General features: G+C 43.8%; 1 protein-coding gene across 2 annotated transcripts in view; it reads right to left on the bottom strand.

Moving 5' to 3' along the window:
• Positions 1–19,248, bottom strand: part of cfap99 (cilia and flagella associated protein 99) — an 88,013-nt gene that overhangs the window by 14,572 nt on the left and 54,193 nt on the right. For both annotated transcript variants that reach the window (XM_055632266.1, XM_055632267.1), the window contains exons 10-11: positions 7,959–8,047; positions 3,120–3,324 (exon numbers count right to left, since the gene is read on the bottom strand). In XM_055632266.1, the coding sequence (XP_055488241.1) occupies positions 3,120–3,324; positions 7,959–8,047 (294 nt within the window). The remainder of the gene's footprint in view (positions 1–3,119; positions 3,325–7,958; positions 8,048–19,248) is intronic.

Genomic DNA, 19,248 nt, shown 5'->3' with positions numbered 1-19,248 from the left:
CGGTGAAAAGCCCTGCAGCCATGAGGAGAATGTACCCATAGTCAGGATCAAACCCGGGTGTCTGGCGTTGCAAGGCAGCAACTCTACCGTTGCACCACTGTGCCACCCATGATTGATTGGCTTTCTTGACACTGAAACCAATGATACCCTTGTATTGCAAATGCTCATATCGAACATGTTCAGCTTCATCGTTAATTAACTATTGATAATCTGTGGGTGTGAAGAACCACATAAATAACTCTAGAAACAAGGAATTGCAGATGCTGGTTTACAAAAAAGGACACAAAGTGCTGGAGTAAATCTGCCGGTCAGGCAGCATCTCCGGAGGGAATGGACAGGCCTATCCATGTCCTCCAGATATGCTGTTCGACCCGCTGAGTTATTCCACCACTTTTGTGTTCAACAACCATGTGTTCACTGTTGGATTCCAAACAGGTCCAAGTGAATTTGAAGTCCTTCTGTGCGAGTAATTAAAATAAAAAATCATATTGATAACCCATGGCAGAACATTCCAGACACCCACCATTCCCTGTGTAAAAAAGAAATTACCTGTACATCTCCTTTAAACTTTGCCCCTCTCACCTTAGGGCCGGGAATTTTTCTTAGAGCAGGAAGGATGAGAAAATATGTGCTTTATTGCAGGGAGAGGGGTAGAGAGACCGGAGCAAATATCCAAATTAAAGTGGCCCTGATAACAACTGCATCATCCACTGGTAGTTGCAGACAGGAAAGAGTAGAAAATAATTAGAACAGAAAGAAACAGCCACAACTTGTGGGGAGAAAAATACCTTTGACTAGACTTTGGAGATTTACTTCAAAGCAAGATTGAGATCGTTTAAATTCAAGTTTAAATCCAGAAAGCTTCAATTTTCCCAGATGGAAGAAGATGTGCTTTTCCTGGGCTTACATTGGGCATATTTGGATCAATGGAGGGGTTCAAAGACAGAGAGGTTTGCACTGGATTGGGATACGGAATTAAAGTGGCGGTGACTGGAAAGTTAGGGTCACCTTTGCGGACTGAGTAGAAAGTAGTCACCCAATCTGCATTTGGATCTGCCAATGTAGAGGCCGTAGTAATAGCGTTGGTTACGTGACAGAACACAGTACAGAAGAGGACACAAAGTGCGGGAGTAATTCAACAGATCAGTAGGACCCCTGCCCGGTGTCACCTATTTATGTTCTCCCAAGATGCTGTCTGACCCACTGAGTTACTTCAGCACTTTGTGCCCTTTTGTGTAAACCAGCATCTGCAGTTCCTTGTTTCTATATTAAACAGCACAGCACAGGAACATTCCCTCTGGTCCACAATGTTCCTGCCAAACTTGATGCCATTAATCTAATCTTCATGTGATCCATATCCCTCCATTCCCAATATATCTTTGTGCCTATCCTAGCTACTTCCATCACCATCCCTGGGAGCACGTTCCAGCCACCCATCACACTTGCCCTGTCCATCTCCTTTGACTACCTCCTTTGATATGGGGAGTTTCAATTCAACACCCCTTTGATAAGCCTTCCTCACTGGGACCATGCCATATTGGATGATTGCCAATTTTCCACCCAAGCCCATTTTGTTCCATGGGATGATTCTGTTCCCTACAGCCAGCGGACAAAACAGGCTTCTACTGCATATTCAAACCGAATGCTGAAAAATCAGTGACCAATTCACCAGACCACCCAGTACTTCATTGAAGTGATTCGAGGTATGTTGCCAAATGCTGTATGGAACTTCTATAGGGCAATCTGACTGTTTGCATCATTCCGTGGTTCAATAACTCGGATGTCCATGAATGAAGGAGGTTGCAGAAAGCGGTGGCCATTGCTTGATCCGTCCTTTTGAAGGATGAGGGGGGCAAGGGTCATTAACATGTACTGAATAGTGAATGGCCTGGACAGGATGGATGTGGAGAGGACATTCCCACTCATGGGAGAGTCCAGGATCAGAGTGCACAGACTCAGAATAAAAGGATGTACTTTTAGAAAGATGAGGAGGAATTAATGTTGTCAAAGGGTAGTGAATCTGTGGAATTCATTGCCACAGAAGGCTGTGGGGGCCAGGTTATTGGGTATTTTAAAAGGAGAGATTATCAGGTTCTTGATTAGTAAGTGTGTCAAAGGTCATGGGGAGAAAGCAGAAGATTGGGGTTGAGATGGAAAGATGGAACGGCCATGATTGAATGGCAGAGTAGACTCGATGGATCGAATGGTCTAATTCTGCCCCTGCGACTTATGAACTTATCATGGGTACTGATCTCCGCACCATTGAAAGGATCTACAGGAGGCACTTCCTCACAAAGGCAGCCAATATCACCAAAGACACTCCCCACCCTGGCTACACTCTCATCTCGCTCCTACCATCGAGATAAAGGCACAGGAGTCAGAGAACCATGACCTCCAGGTTCAAAAACAGATTCTTCCCAGCAACCAGCAGCTTCTTGAACCACTTTGCACAACATTAACCTCAACTCTACCTCAGTAACTATGACCTACTAAGGACTTTGTTTTGGTTGCACTGTGTTGTTCAGTTACACTGCATTGGTCTGGTTCCCTAGTGTTGCTGATTATCTGCCGGGATTTTGTCCATGCCTGGTGGTTTTAGACAGGGACTATGTGCTGTCCATGGGGGGGCGCCCTGGGAGGTTTCTGGGGCACCACAGGGAATGGAATGCATCCTTGACAACGATTGTAACATAGTTGTTTAAGAGTGTAACATTTAAGAATATTTGTTTAGATAATTGGGCGATTTTGTATTATGATGATGGGTTTGTTTGGTATTATTTTGTATTGTATATATTATTTAAATAATTAATTAAGTTTCTTTTTGTTAAAAAAAAGTGTTGCTGATTATTAATTTCATGTATTGCTAAATATTGTATGTTTATTTGTTTGTGTTGTTGCATTTTTGGTCCTGGAAACCTGCAGTAAGTAGGAAGTTCATTGTTCTGTTGCTTGTACATGTGACATTTAAACACTCTTGATTCTACTCAACACACAGACGTTCCCAAAAATGGAAATTTCTTATGAAAGGTTATTTATTGCTGTGTTACTGTTTCTGCAAGGAACTGCTGAAGTAATGCAAAAACTGCCAGCATCATACTGACATGGAAATGCATTTGTACCTGCTCTTTCTGCTGAGCAGCTTTCCGGCGTTTCTCATCAAATCTTGCCTCCCGTGCCAGTATCGACTGTTCGAAGAAGATCTTTCCCTCAAGGCGACGACGTTCTACATCTGCCAGCTTGTGCTGCTTAAGTTCCTCGTCCTTTTTCCTCTGAGATTCCTCAAACATGACAGGGTCATGGCCTCCTTCTAGTATAAGATCAATCCTGCCATGGTCACAATGAAGCACTTGGTAATGTTATGATGGTCATTGTCTTTAATATTCATCCTTAAATTTATGCTACAGATGAACAAGTTTTTAATGGCTGATGTGTTGAAACAAAGAACTGCAGATGCTGATTTATACCAAAGATAGACACAAAGTACTGCAGTAACTCAGTGGGTCAGGCATCAACTCTGGAGAAAAAGGATAGGTGACGTTTCAGGTGGAAGAAGTGTCCCAACCTGAAACGTCGCCCATCCTTTTCTCTGAAGATGCTGCCTAACCCGCTGAGTTACTCCAGCACTTGTGTCTATCTTTAATGTTGATGTTTTTCTCACACATTCCTTTGAATTCATTCCATCAACAGTATTTCAGGAGTATTTTTTAATCAATTGTATGTGATCAAGAAATGTGATAGCTTTGGCACACCAGCATACGATAGGGTGTAGTCCTAATCTTCCAACCTACCTTATTACGAAATCTGGACTTTTTTTTTACCTGCACTTTCTCTGTAGCTGTTACACTATATTCTGCACTCTGGTAACTTTTCTCTTTACACCACCAGTTGTACTTGTGTATAGCTTGATTGTACTCATGTATACAAAAGGAATTGTAGATGCTGGTTTACAAAAAGGCAAGGCAACTTTATTTATATAGCACATTTCATACACGAGGCAGACTCAAAGTGCTTCACATAAAAACATGTCATACAATAAAATGAAATAATAAAATGAAATAAAATAGAAGAATTAAAAGAAAATAAAAGCAGTTAAAAATGCATTATAAAAAGTGCAAAAGTTAAAAGTGTAATGTAGTTAAGATTTAGCTGAAAGCTAAAGTAAACATAAAAGTTTTCAGTCTTGTTTTAAAAGTGGTAAAAGTTGAGGCAAGTCTTAAATCTTCAGGAAGTTTATTCCAGCTATTTGTTGCATAGTAACTAAATCCTGCTTTCCCATGTTTTGTATTTACTCTGGAATCACTAACAGATTGGTCTCAGAAGATCTTAGCGGTCTAGAAGGCTTATATAGTGGAAGCATGTCAGTGATATACTTTGGCCCTAAACCATGTAGTGATTTATAGGTGAGCAGCAGGATTTTGAAATCAATTCTCTGACATACAGGGAGACAATGTAAGGATTTCAGAATTGGTGTAAAGTGTTCAAATTCTTTGGTCTTTGTTAGAACTATAGCAACAGCGTTCTGAACAAGCTGTAGCTGTCTGACAGTTTTTTTTTTGGAAGACCTGCAAGGAGACTGTTACAATAATCTAGCCTACTAGTAATAAAGGCATGTACAAGTTTTTCTAAGTCTTGTGCTGACATGAGTCCTCTTAATCTTTATTACGTTTTTGAGGTGATAGTAGGCCGATTTTGTTACTGATTTGATGTGACTGTCGAAATGTAAATCTGAATCCATAATAACCCCGAGATTTCTGGCTTTGTTTGAAGTTTTTAAGGACAGAGAGTGAAGGTGTTGGGTTACATTAAGCCTTTCTTTTTTAGCACCAAAAACAATTATCTCTGTTTTGTCCTTATTTAGTTGGAGGAAATTTTGGCACATCCAGTCTTTGACTTGCTCAATGCACTGGCACAGCAGATCTATGGGGCGATAGTCATTTGGTGATAGCGCTACATAGATTTGAGTGTCATCGGCATAGCAGAGGTGGTCAATATTATTATTTTGCATGATTTGCCCTAGTGGGAGCATGTAGATGTTGAATAAAGAGGGCCCTAAGATCGAACCTTGCGGGACTCCACACGTCACGTTGGTTGGTTCTGATACAAAGTCGCCAATGGAAACAAAATAGTTCCTATCTTGTAGATATGACGTGAACCAACTTAAGACTGTGCCTGAAAGCCCCACCTATTTTTCCAATCTGTCCAAAAGTATTGAGTGATCAACATTGTCGAATGCAGCACTGAGGTCTAATAGCATTAATATTGAAACTTTGCCAGAGTCTGTGTTAAGACGGATGTCGTTTACAACTTTAATAAGGGCGGTCTCGGTGCTATGAGGAAGCCAGTTGAAGCCAGGAAGTGATCAAGTTGCTGGAGGACAACTTTCTCAATGATTTTACTTATGAAAGATAGGTTTGATATTGGTCTATAGTCATCTAGGCTCCGTTTTTTTTAAAGGGGTTTAATAACTGCAGTTTTCAAGGCTTTTGGGAAATTGCCTGATTGAAGAGAGCTGTTAACTATTTGCAGTACGTCTATTGCTAGGCAGTCAAAAACATTCTTAAAGAAGTTGATAGGTAAAGCATCAAGGCAGCAGGTGGATGGCCTTAGTTGTGTCCCGTTTCCACAAGAGTTTTAGAGTCTATGACATTAAAGCATGTCATCATTGCCACGTTACTTTTCCCTAAACAGGGTGGTGATCCAACATTTTTGTTTGAAGCGGAGATATTGATGGCACGTCTGATGCCTTCAATTTTATCTATAAAAGAATGCAAACTCATTGCATTTCTGTCTGGAATGGAGTTCAGGTGGTATTTGTGTTGGGGGGTTGGTCAGTCTGTCAACAGTTGCAAATAGGGTTTTTGCCTTATTAGTGTTGTTGTTAATGATATTGGAGAAAAATGTTTCTCTAGCACTTTTTAAGTCTAAATTGTAGGCACGGAGACTCTCTTTATAGATGTCATGGTGAATATGAAGTTTTGTTTTCCGCCAGATGCGTTCAGCTTTCCGGCATTCTCTTTTCTGGGCCGTTACAAAAGCAACTTTTCTCCAGGGTGCCTTTTGCTGACCAGAAATCGTTTTAACCATAACAGGTGCAATGACATCTATAACTTTCACAATTTTGGAATTAAAGTTATCTACAAGATCATCAGCAGAACATGGGTTTAGAGGTGGTAACAAGGAGATGGCATTTTTAAAGAGTACATTAGAATGTTCATTTATATACCGTTTTTTGACAGTATTTGATTTTGTCTGTATGTCGGGAATAAAAGATATATTAAAGAAAACACAGAAGTGGTCAGACAATGAAGGATCAGTCACGAAAATATCAGAAACATTGAGACCCTTTGTGATAATCAAGTCCAGGGTGTGCCCCTTACAATGAGTAGCCTCGTTCACATGTTGAGACAGTTCAAATGTGTCTAGAATAGTAAAACATTATTTTGCACCCTTGTCATTCAAATCATCAGTGCTGGAATAATTCAGCTGGTCAGGCAGCATCGCTGGAGGGCGTGGACCCTACTTCATGGCAGTTAAAGGGGAGAAAGCAGGAAGCAAGTTGAGGGGGAGGGGGCAGTACAAAACCTGGCAAGTGATTGATGGATAAAGGTGAGGAGAGCTATGATTGCCAGATTGTGAAACGAAGGCCAGAGATGAAAAGCATTCAAGAGGCTGTGAGATAAAAAGCGAACAAGGGTGAAAATGTGGATCCAGTGGAAGGGTTATGGGTCGAAGGGGACAGAGGAAAGAGGGAAGCGAGATAGTGGGAGGGATGGGTGCACATCTAGGTGGAGTACATGGAGGAGAGGGAAGAAAAATGGGGGGAGGGGGTTAGGTTGTTAACTAAAATTTGGAGAATTTTATGTTCATACCGTTGGTTTATAACGTAATACGAGGTGATTTTCCTCCAGGTTGCATGCGGCCCCACTCTGGCAATGGAGGAGGCCCAGGACAGAAAGGTCAGTATGGGAATTGGAAGGTTAAAATGGTTAGCAACCGGGAGATCCAGCAGGCCTTGGCGGATCGAGTGCAAATGTTCAGTTTAGTTTGGAGATACAATATGGAAACAGGCCCTTTGGCCCACCAAATCTGTACCGACCAACAATCACCCATACACTAATTCTATCCTACACACTCGGGACAACTTACAGAAGCCAATTAACCTACAAACCCGCATGTGTTTGGGATGTGGGTGGAAAGCTGAGAACTCAGAGAAAATCCACGCTGTCACAGGGAGAACGTACAGACCATGGAGAACATGGACGTTTTGGCCTACCCCCATCTCTCATTCAGGTTTCTCCCCTCCCCTACCACAATCAGTCTGAAGAAGGGTCCCAACCCAAATCATCTTTTGGAGTGTGGGAGGAAACCGGAGAATCAGGTGGAAACCGACGCGGTCAAGGGAGAAAGAACAAATTCCATACAGACAGCACCCGTAGTATACCACACTAACCTCAGCAACTCTGGAGGACATAACCAGGTGTATTAACCAGCATCAATAGTTCTTTGTTTCTATGCTAACTGCAACCACCCTCAGCACCAAACTACAGTGGACTTTGTATAAGATTGCACAATGTTTCAGGTCCGGTTTTGGAAAGAAGGGTCCCGACCCGAAATGCCCCCATCCTTTTTCTCCTCAGATGCTTCCTGATCCTCTGAGTTACTCTAGCGCTTTGTGTCTATTGTTGGTATAAACCAGCATCTGCAGGTCCTTTCTACTCGATTGATAACTTGTTGCCTATTAATTTGTTGTGTTGTTGCATCATTGTGCCTGTAAAGCTGCAGCAAGGACAAATCTCATTGTTCTGTTCATGGTGCACACAATGTTTAGACACTCTTGACTTATCCGATGTGTCTAATTTTGGACCTCCTGCTTCTTAATTACATCTTGTATGCATCTGGTGCACCAGGATATCACAAAGCCAACATAACAAGCAACGAGAGTACTGAAGGTACACTACCTCTCGAGTTCTTCTTTCAGTTTCTGTTTGTAAATGGCATTCTCCCTCAGTATGGTAGCCGTATTCAACTTTATTGGAATATGTTCAGCCTGTTTTACAAGAGAAATTGTGAGTTCAGTTGATTGTTAACTCTTTCATTTTATTAATCCGCTAAAGACTTGTTATTTGTCTGCCGTGCCTGTAATAATCCTGACTGATAAATGCCAAGCTTCATAGATTCATACACCTGTACAGCTGAGCAGCTGGTCCTTCAGCCCAAAATGTCTGTGACTAATACTTTACTTGATAACCTCTTCTGCCTGCACGTTATCCATATCACTTCACTTCCTACATATCCACGTGCCTTTGTAAAAGCCTCTTAAACGCCATAATTGTATCTGCCTCAACCACCACCCCTGGCACCCTGCTTTCTGTATGAACTTTCTTTGGCCCTCTCACTTTAAAGCTATGCCCTCTAGTATTTGACATTGCCACCTGACTGTCTACCCTGTTTGCCTCTCAGGGTGAGCCCGAAGTGGCAGTCCCATTGCCTACTTTCAATGACATCTGCTATAATGCGTGTTTCCATAATGCACAAGGGAAATGATGTGGAAATTGTATCGAGATTCCGATAGGGAACGTGAGAACCATTTAAACTATTTTGGAAATTGACATGCAGAAAAAAAGCTGTCTTGGAAAATATACAATCCTGGGCAAATAAAAGTTTCCGTGTAGTGTTTGAATCCAGATCCTGAATTCAGGTCCAAAGGGTATTAGGACAAGTAATCATAGTCACAGTCATACAACATGGCAACAGACTCTTCGGACCAATGCATCCATGCTGACCAAGGTATCCCATCTAATGCAGTCCCATTAGGCCACATTTGGCCCATATCCCACAAGACCTTTCCTATCAATGTACTGTACCTGTCCAAGCTTCTTTTAAATGTTGCTATCGCACCTGCCTTAACTACCTTCTCTGGCAGCTCGTTCCATATACCCACCACACTCTGTGAATAAGTTGTCCCTCAGGTTCCTCTTAAATCTTTTTTCTCTCACCTTAAACCCATGTCCTCTGGTTCTTGAATTCCTCTACTCTGAGTAAAAGACTCTGTACCTTCATCCAATCTATTACCTTCATGATTTTAGTCTGGTTTAGTTTATAATGATTGTTTATTTTAGTTTATTAGTATTGCCACGTGTACCAAAGTACAGTGAAAAGCTTTTTTGTTGCGTGTGATCCAGTCAATGAGAAGACTGTACATGATTACAATCCATTTTCTACATACTTAGTAAGGGTTAGGTTCTATGAGGCATCTTAAAAACGTAGAGTCAGGTGGAGAGAGCCTCGGGGAGAGAATCCTAAAACCTTGCAGTGGAACAGCTGCAGAAAATCTCTGCAGAGTTGTGCAGCGGGTGGAGTCGCTGCCAAGCAGGGAGATGACCCCGGCTCAATCCTGACCTCTGGTGCTTTCTGTCGGGGATTTGCATGCTCTCCCTATGACTGTGTGGGCTTCACCTGGGTGCTCTGGTTCCCTCCCAAAATATGTGGTTTGGCAGTTTGCCCACCAGGTTCAAGAACAGCTTCTTCACAGCAACCATCAGACTGTTGAACAACACTAACCTCAGCAACCATTGCACGGAAACAGGCCCTTAGTGCAGATGGGCAAACGGCTCAATGTGGACATGATGGTCTGAAGGAGATGCTTCTGTGATGTGTAGGCAGGAACTACAGGTGCTGGTTTATATTGAAGATAGACACAAAATGCTGGAGTAACTCAGCGGGTCAGACAGCATCTCTGAAGAAAAGGAATGGGTGATGTTTCGGGTCGGAACCCTTTTTCAGACTCTGATATATATCTGTAAGATTCATAGGGCATTGAAACAGGCCCTTCGGCCCAACTTTTCATTGCCGGCCAAGTGCCCCATCTACGCTAGTCCGTTTGCCCATGTTTGGCTCATATCCCACTAAACCTTTCCTAACCATGTATCTGTCCAAATGTCTTTGGGTTGCACTGCAGACTGCAATTTTGCGTTATTATGATTACCTAGTATTATGATTATTACATTATTGATTATATGTATTTATCTGTGTGACTGCGTTTTGCATATATAAAGCTGCAGCAAGAAATAATTTCATTGTTCTCTTGCTGGTACATATGACAATAAAACTCCTTCCACTCTCTTGATAATTGGCCGCTGTAGAACATTTCTAGTGTGTAGGGTGACTGGTAGCACTGGTGGCAGGGTACCAGGGCACCAACAAAATAAAAGTTTTTTTTAGAGATACAACATGGAAACAGGCCCTTCAGCCCACCGAGTCCTTACTGACCATAGATCACCCATTCATACTAGTTCTATGTCATTCCACTTTCTCATTCACTGCCTGCATATTACCAGGAACCTTTTTACAGGCCGATTAACCTTCAAACCCACACGTCTGAGGGATGTGGGAGGAAACCGGGGCACCTGGCGGAAACCCACGTGGTCACAGGGACAACATGCAAACTCCACACAGGCAGCCTCTGAGGTCAAGATTGAACCCGGGTCTCAAGTGTTGTGAAGATGCAGCTCTCCCTTATCTCAGTCAGGGGTACAATTGACTTAAAAATGGACACATGATGGTTGGAATGGATTCTATGGGCTGAAGGGTCTGTTTCCATTCTGTAACTCTGAATGACTAAAATCTTAGCAGCAGATGAAGGCTTTCAGATAGTTGGATAATTACACTGGTGATGGCTTATTTCTTCCTCAAGAGTCTGAAGCTGCCTGTCTTCTGCTGTCTGCCACCATATGGAATTAAATATAGGTGTCAAAAATGCATTCCTTAAAAGGAGTGAGAACAGCTGCTGAAAATTAGATACCTATAATGTGTATCTCTCACGTTTCCTTGTGAGAATTGGAACACTTCAGAGAGAAAGGAGGAAGTGTGAAGGATATGTGGCGACATACTTGATATTGCTGGCAAGCTGAGAAAGCTGTTTAATATGCCGAGGGAAAGTAAGGTGTGGTTGAGAAAAAGATCTCTCCCACTGATTGTCCAGTGTGTTTGGGCCCCTCATTACACTGGCTGTGTAATCAAGGGGAGAACCACTCTCTGACTAAATAAATTCCTTCTCATCACCTTTCTAAAGGTATGTCCTTTTATTCTGAGGCTGTGCTTTCTAGTCCTAAACTGTCCAACTAGTGGAAACATCCTCTCCACATCCACTCAGTGGGCAGTGGAGGCCGATTCTTTGGATACCTTCAAGAGAGAGCTAGATAGGGCTAGATAGCAGAGTTAGGGGATATGGGGAGAAGGAAGGAACGAGATACTGATTGTGGATGATCAGCCTTGATCACATTGAATGGCGGTGCTGGCTCAAAGGGCCGAATGGCCTAATCCTGCACCTATTGTCTATTGTCACTCCATCCCGGCCTTTCACTATTCGGTAAGTTTTAATGAGGTCTTCCCCTCATCCTTCTAAACTCTGGCAAATACAGGCACAGAGCTATCAAACGCTCATCATACATTAACCCAATCATCCCTGGGATCATTCTCATAATGCCTTGGCATCTGACATCATTGTCTTCAGTTGGATCACAGTTGTTTGCATCCCAGTTCAAGACTCTTGAGCTCAAAATTCCTTTCAGTAACACGCACATTTTGGGGCTATTGATGCTGTTTGAACTTTGCAATGACATTGCAGCAAGCAGATGAATCCTAAACCTTGCTGAGATAAAAGGTGAAATTTGAGCCAGCATTTCCTATAAAAATTACACTCAAACAAATGTCAAGCAGTGGTGATTTTCAGTGTAAGATTAAATTGATTCAGATATCTCAAGTACATCAAAGGCTGAGGGGAGACCTGATAGAAGTTTATAAAATTATGAGGCAGAGATATAAATTCATAGTGGAAATGTCAAAAGAATAAAAGGCATAGTGTTAAAGTTCGGGGAGGCAAGTGTAAAGGGGATGTGTGGGGCAAGTTTTATTTACAGTGGGTAGGTAGTAAGTGCCTGGAACATGCTGCCATGGGTGATGTGGAGGCAGATACTACAATGAATTTTAAAAGGCTTTTAAAAGGGTACATGTAGGGAATGGAGGGATATGGATCACATGCAGACAGAGGAGATTAGTTTAACTTGTCATCATGTTCGGCCTGGCTACTGTGGGCCGAGTCCGGGTCACTGGCGCTGTAAGGCAGCAACTCTACCCCTGCACCACTGTGCAAGATTCCAGCGTCTGCAGTCTCTTGTGTCTCCAGTGCCCCAGAAGACTGCTTCATGACCAAAGATCTTATAGCGATAAGATTCATGACAGCAATTACCCTCAGTAATCAGCTTGCCAAGTGCATGCTGCTCACTGGTTGAGCTGGGTTGTTAACTGTGTTGGAAAAGCTGTTTGCACCTTCTGATGAGCAAATCGTGATTTCCACAGCTGAATAATTCAGCTGGAAAATACACAGAGCACTCCAAACTGTGCTGAGAGGGCTCTGAAATTCAGGGCAGATATTTAACTTTTAGTTACTTACTTACTTACCTCCTGGCATGTAGGGCAGCCACGAAGGTCCTCCACTCAGTAGTGTTGATTCCTTCAGTTGCTGTTTCTGTAACATATTTGCTTTACGAGACAGGGTTGTTAGCCCTGTGCTCAACCTCCAACCTGGAGGACCAATGGGTCTCTCTTCGTCTCACCTCTACCCTTCGACCTGTCCAGCATGAGAGACCCTAACAGGAGACAAATCTCCCGCTGGCATAGCTCTAGGGGTCACTGAGACACACAAGCTCCCTGACCACGACAAGGTTGCAATCCAACAGGGAGTCTTAGTTAAACAAGTTTAACTATCTTCTTTGTATTAGTTTAGTTTATCGTCACACGTACCAAGCAGCGAAAAGCTTTTGTTGCATGTCATCCAGTCAGTGGAAAGACTATACATGGTTACAATCGTGCCATCCACAATGTACAGATATGACACATGGAATAACGTTTAGTGCAACATAAAGTTCAGTAAAGTCCAATTAAAGATAGTCCGAGGGTCTGCATTGAGGTGGATAGTAGCTCAGGACCGCTCTCTAGTTGTTGATAGGATGGTTCAGTTGCCTGATAACACCTGGGAAAAAACTGTCCCTGAATATGGAGGGGTGCGTTTTAACCCTTCTATACCATTTGCCTGATCGGGGGGGAGAGGAGTAAGTGACAGGGGTGCGATTCGTCCTCGATGTCTACTTTTTAATGAGATTAAAGATATTCAGCACATCACCGAATACTCCAACAGATTATCCTGACTGGTTGTGTCACAGCCAGGTGGGGCAATTCCAACACAGAAATGCAAGAGGTTGCAGAGAATGTTGGACTCTGATCCATCATGGGCACAGCCTTCCCCACCATCGAAAGCATCGACATGAGGCGCTGCCTCAAAAAGGTGGCATCTTTCAACATGGATCCCAACCATCTGGGCCGTTCCCTCTTCTCGCTGATGCCGTCAGACAGGAGGTATAAAAGCCTGAAGTCCCACATCACCAGGTTCAGGAACAGTGATTTTCCTCCAGATATCATGTTCTTGAACTGACCCACACAACCCCTAATTCTACCTCAACAACGAGCAATACTATCCCCCTCTTGCACAACAATGGACCCTTGGGTATTTTCTCTCATTATGTTTTGGCACTATTGTCATGTTTTTTTCCACACAGTATTCTTCCTTTTCAAATAAAAAGAAATGTTTTAAACCTTCTTTACAAATGTCAATAATGATCATTTGTGCAACGAGTCAAGAGCATTCTGTTCTGCCAACTAGTATGGTCATGTCTGATGTCTTTGCAACCTCCTCTGATTGCCTGGGAGGCGGCGCGACTCTTGTCAGCAGCGGCCTCTGCAGCCCGTCCGCGTTTATATTATTTTTTGTCTATGTTTCTATGTAGTTTTTGTTATTTTTTGTTGGGGTGTGTGTGTGGGGGGGTGGGGGTGGGTGGGAGGGAGGGGGTAACTTTGAAATCTCTCCCTGCACGGAAGACCCGACCTTTTCTTGTCGAGTCTCCGTTGTCGTTGGGGCCTGCAACGAGGAGCGGCCTCCAACAGGAGAAGACCGGGGACTCTGGTGCCGACGACTCACCGTCACCGTCGCGGAGCTGGCCGAGTCCAGAGCGGGTGGAGCGGTGGTGGAGCGCTGCTGCTGCTGCGGCCCGACCTCCGGAGATTCGGAGGCTGCAACTGCGGGTCTGGCGGACGGCGGCACTGGGAGCCCGCGGGTCCCTGGGGGGAGACCGCTTTTCAGGGCTCTCGCAGCGGCGACTTCTCCCACCCGAGTTGCGGGGTTGAAGAGCTCCTGGAGCGGGGCCTGACATCACCGCCCCGCGCGGCTTGGAATGGCTGCGGGACTCTGCGAGCGCACGCCGGGGGCTCTAACACCAAGACCCGGTGTGCGATCTCGCACCACCCGGCGTGGCTTTAATGGCCGCGGGACAATCGCCATCGCCAGCCGGGGGCTTTGACTTTGACTCTGACATCAGGGGGGGAGAGTGCAGTGGAGAGATAAGTTTTTTTGGCCTTCCATCACTGCGATGTGATGGATGTTTATGTAAATTATGTTGTGTCTTGGGTCTATTTGTTTGTAATGTATGGCTGCAGAAACGGCATTTCGTTTGGACCTCAAGGGGTCCAAATGACAATTAAATTGAATCTTGATCTTGATCTTGATTGCAGTCTCCCCTCGAATAATCGTTCGCCTCCTTGCTTATCCAGCTGTAAAAATATTTTAAGATTGCCTTTAACTTCCTTTAAGACTGAGTTCCAATGACCCATGGTTCTGAGACCTAAAAATATCTGTCTAAAGTGGGTAAACCCTTTTTTTCTGAAACCGTGACTCATAATTCTGACCATCCCACAAAAAGAAATATCCTCCCCACATCCCACCTGTTAAGACCTGTGAAGACCTTTTGGATTTCAATTGAGTGTCCTGTCACTCTTCCAAACACCAGCGATACATACATAGAAACATAGAAACATAGAAATTAGGTGCAGGAGTAGGCCATTCGGCCCTTCGAGCCTGCATCGCCATTCAATATGATCATGGCTGATCATCCAACTCAGTATCCCGTACCTGCCTTCTCTCCATACCCTCTGATCCCCTTAGCCCCAAGGGCCACATCTAACTCCCTCTTAAATATAGCCAATGAACTGGCCTCGACTACCCTCTGTGGCAGAGAGTTCCAGAGATTCACCACTCTCCGTGTGAAAAAAGTTCTTCTCATCTCGGTTTTAAAGGATTTCCCCCTTATGCTTAAGCTGTGAACCCTTGTCCTGGACTTCCCCAACATCGGGAACAATCTTCCTGCATCTAGCCTGTCCAACCCCTTAAGAATTTTGTAAGTTTCTATAAGATCCCCTCTCAATCTCCTAAATTCTAGAGAGTATAAACCAAGTCTATCCAGTCTTTCTTCATAAGACAGTCCCGACATCCCAGGAATCAGTCTGGTGAACCGTCTCTGCACTCCCTCTATGGCAATAATGTCCTTCCTCAGATTTGGAGACCAAAACTGTACGTAATACTCCAGGTGTGGTCTCACCAAGACCCTGTACAACTGCAGTAGAACCTCCCTGCTCCTATACTCAAATCCTTTTGCTATGAAAGCTAACATACCATTCGCTTTCTTCACTGCCTGCTGCACCTGCATGCTTACTTTCAATGATTGGTGCACCATGACACCCAGGTCTCGCTGCATCTCCCCTTTTCCTAGTCAGCCACCATTTAGATAATAGTCTGTTTTCCTGTTTTTTGCCACCAAAATGGATAACCTCACATTTATCCACATTATACTGCATCTGCCAAACATTTGCCCACTCACCCAGCCTATCCAAGTCACCTTGCAGTCTCCTAGCATCCTCCTCACAGCTAACACTACCCCCCAGCTTAGTGTCATCCGCAAACTTGGAGATATTGCCTTCAATTCCCTCATCCAGATCATTAATATATATTGTAAATAGCTGGGGTCCCAGCACTGAGCCTTGCGGTACCCCACTAGTCACTGCCTGCCATTGTGAAAAGGACCCGTTTACTCCTACTCTTTGCTTCCTGTTTGCCAGCCAGCTCTCTATCCACATCAATACTGAACGCCCAATGCCGTGTACTTTAAGTTTGTATACTAATCTCTTATGTGGGACCTTGTCGAAAGCCTTCTGGAAGTCCAGATACACCACATCCACTGGTTCTCCCCTATCCACGCTACTAGTTACATCCTCGAAAAATTCTATAAGATTCGTCAGACATGATTTACCTTTCGTAAATCCATGCTGACTTTGTCCAATGATTTCACCACTTTCCAAATGTGCTGCTATCCCATCTTTAATCCCCAACTGACTCCGTTTTCTCTCTCCCTCCCTTCTTAAAAAGTGGGGTTACGTTTGCTACCCGCCAATCCTCAGAAACTACTCCAGAATCTAAAGAGTTTTGAAAGATTATTACTAATGCATCCACTATTTCTGGAGCTACTTCCTTAAGTACTCTGGGATGCAGCATATCTGGCCCTGGGGATTTATCGGCCTTTAATCCATTCAATTTACCCAACACCACTTCCCGGCTAACCTGGATTTCACTCAATTCCTCCAACTCCTTTGACCCGCGGTCCCCTGCTATTTCCGGCAGATTATTTATGTCTTCCTTAGTGAAGACGGAACCAAAGTAGTTATTCAATTGGTCCGCCATATCCTTGTTCCCCATGATCAACTCACCTGTTTCTGACTGCAAGGGACCTACATTTGTTTTAACTAATCTCTTTCTTTTCACATACCTATAAAAACTTTTGCAGTCAGTTTTTATGTTCCGTGCCAGTTTTCTTTCATAATCTATTTTTCCTTTCCTAATTAAGCCCTTTGTCCTCCTCTGCTGGTCTCTGAATTTCTCCCAGTCCTCCGGTATGCTGCTTTTTCTGGCTAATTTGTACGCATCATCCTTCGCTTTGATACTATCCCTGATTTCCCTTGTTATCCACGGATGTGCTACCTTTCCTGATTTATTCTTTTGCTAAACTGGGATGAACAATTTTTGTAGTTCATCCATGCAGTCTTTAAATGTCTTCCATTGCATATCCACCGTCAACCCTTTTAGAATTAATTGCCAGTCAATCTTGGCCAATTCACGTCTCATACCCTCAAAGTTACCTTTCTTTAAGTTCAGAACCATTGTTTCTGAATTAACAATGTCACTCTCCATCCTAATGAAGAACTCAACCATATTATGGTCACTCTTGCCCAAGGGGGCACGTACAACAAGACTGCTAACTAACCCTTCCTCATTACTCAATACCCAGTCTAAAATAGCCTGCTCTCTCGTTGGTTCCTCTACATGTTGATTTAGATAACTATCCCGCATACATTCCAAGAAATCCTCTTCCTCAGCACCCCTGCCAATTTCATTCACCCAATCTATATGTAGATTGAAGTCACCCATTATAACTGTTTTGCCTTTGTCGCACGCATTTCTAATTTCCCGTTTGATACCATCTCCAACTTCACTACTACTGTTAGGTGGCCTGTACACAACACCCACCAGCGTTTTCTGCCCCTTAGTGTTTCGCAGCTCTACCCATACCGATTCCACATCCTCCAAACTAATGTCCTTCCTTTCCATTGCGTTAATCTAATCAGCAACGCTACCCCACCTCCTTTTCCTTTCTCTCTATCCCTCCTGAATATTGAATATCCCGGGATGTTCAGCTCCCAGCCTTGGTCACCCTGGAGCCAAGTCTCCGTGATCCCAACTATATCATAATCATTAATAGCTATCTGCACATTCAACTCATCCACCTTATTACGAATGCTCCTTGCATTGAGACACAAAGCCTTCAGGCTTGTTTTTACAACACTCTTACCCCTTATACAATTATGTTGAAAAGTGGCCCTTTTTGATTTTTGCCCTGGTTTTGTCTGCCTGCCCCTTTTACTTTTCACCTTGCTACCTATTGCTTCTACCCTCATTTTACACCCCTCTCTCTCTACGCTCACACATTTAAGAAACCCTTTCCCTTTAACTCCACCCTCCACTATCCCATTCAACACCCCACCCCCCTTATTCAGTTTAAAACCACCCGTGTAGCTGTGGCAAACCTGCCTGCCAGAATGCTGGTCTCACACCTGTTAAGATGCAATCCGTCCCTTTTGTACAATTCCCCCTTACCCCAAAACAGATCCCAGTGATCTAAGAATCTAAATCCCTGCCCCGTGCACCAGTTCCTCAGCCACACGTTCAGGTCCCGTATCTCCCTGTTCCTGCTCTCGCCAGCACGAGGAACTGGAAGCAAACCGGAGATAACAACCCTGGAGGTCCTGCTTTTCAGCATTTTTCCGACAGACCAAACCTGTCTGACCTTTCCACACCCTTTCCAGGAATTAGGTTTGTAATCCTTATCTGAGTTGCTTCCAAGACGACGGCATTCTTCCTTAATTATACCAAAATGTACACAATTGTCCAGATGTAGTCTTATCTAAATGAATCACAACCTCCCCATATAATCAAAGCATAACCTCTCTGCTTTTGTGTTCAATTACTTGAGCAATAAATAAGAACTCTGTTATGTGCCTGGTTACTTGTTGTATCAGCTCTGCAGCCTTCACCAAGTAATGTACCACAACAGGGTGGCTTAGTGGCACAGCAGTAGAGTAGCTGCCTTACAGCGCTTGCAGCGCTGGGGCCCGGGATCGATCCCGATTATGGGTGCTGTCTGTATGGAGTTTATTATGTCTCCCCATGACCGCGTGGATTTTCCCCGAGATCTTCAGTTCCCTCCCACACTCCAAAGACGTACAGGTTTGTAGGTTAATTAGCTTGGCATAACTGTAAGTTGTCCCTAGTGCGTGTAGTGTAGTACAGTGTTAGTGTGCGGGGATCACTGGTCGTTGCAGACTCGGTGGGCCGACGGGGCCTGTTTCCGAGCTATATCTCTAAACTAAACTAAACTCAAAACTAAACACTTCAATCACTCTGTGTCTCAGAGCTCTACGATCTCTCCCTATTTAGATAACATGAATCCCATCTTCTCGCCCTTATCATTCCTTCCACAAAGCTATGCCTGACCTTCATTTGTTGGGGCATTGAGATCAAAAGTCAGGAAGTCATGATGCAGCATTGTAAGGCTTTGGTTAGGCTGCATTTAGAGTATTGCGTGCAGTTCTGGTCGCCCCATTACAGGAAGGATGTGATGGCTTTGGAAAAGATGCAGAGGTTTCACCAGAATTATGCCTTGATTAGAGGGTATTAGCTACAAGCCGAGGTTGGCAGACTTGGACTGTTTTCTGTGGAATGCCTGAGGTTGATGAGAGACCGATAGAAGTATA

This window comes from Leucoraja erinacea, chromosome 3 (assembly GCF_028641065.1).
Source record: "Leucoraja erinacea ecotype New England chromosome 3, Leri_hhj_1, whole genome shotgun sequence".
NCBI lineage: Eukaryota > Metazoa > Chordata > Chondrichthyes > Rajiformes > Rajidae > Leucoraja > Leucoraja erinaceus.
Note: the sequence above shows the minus strand (reverse complement) of the source record. Positions and strands in the feature narration are given on the sequence as shown.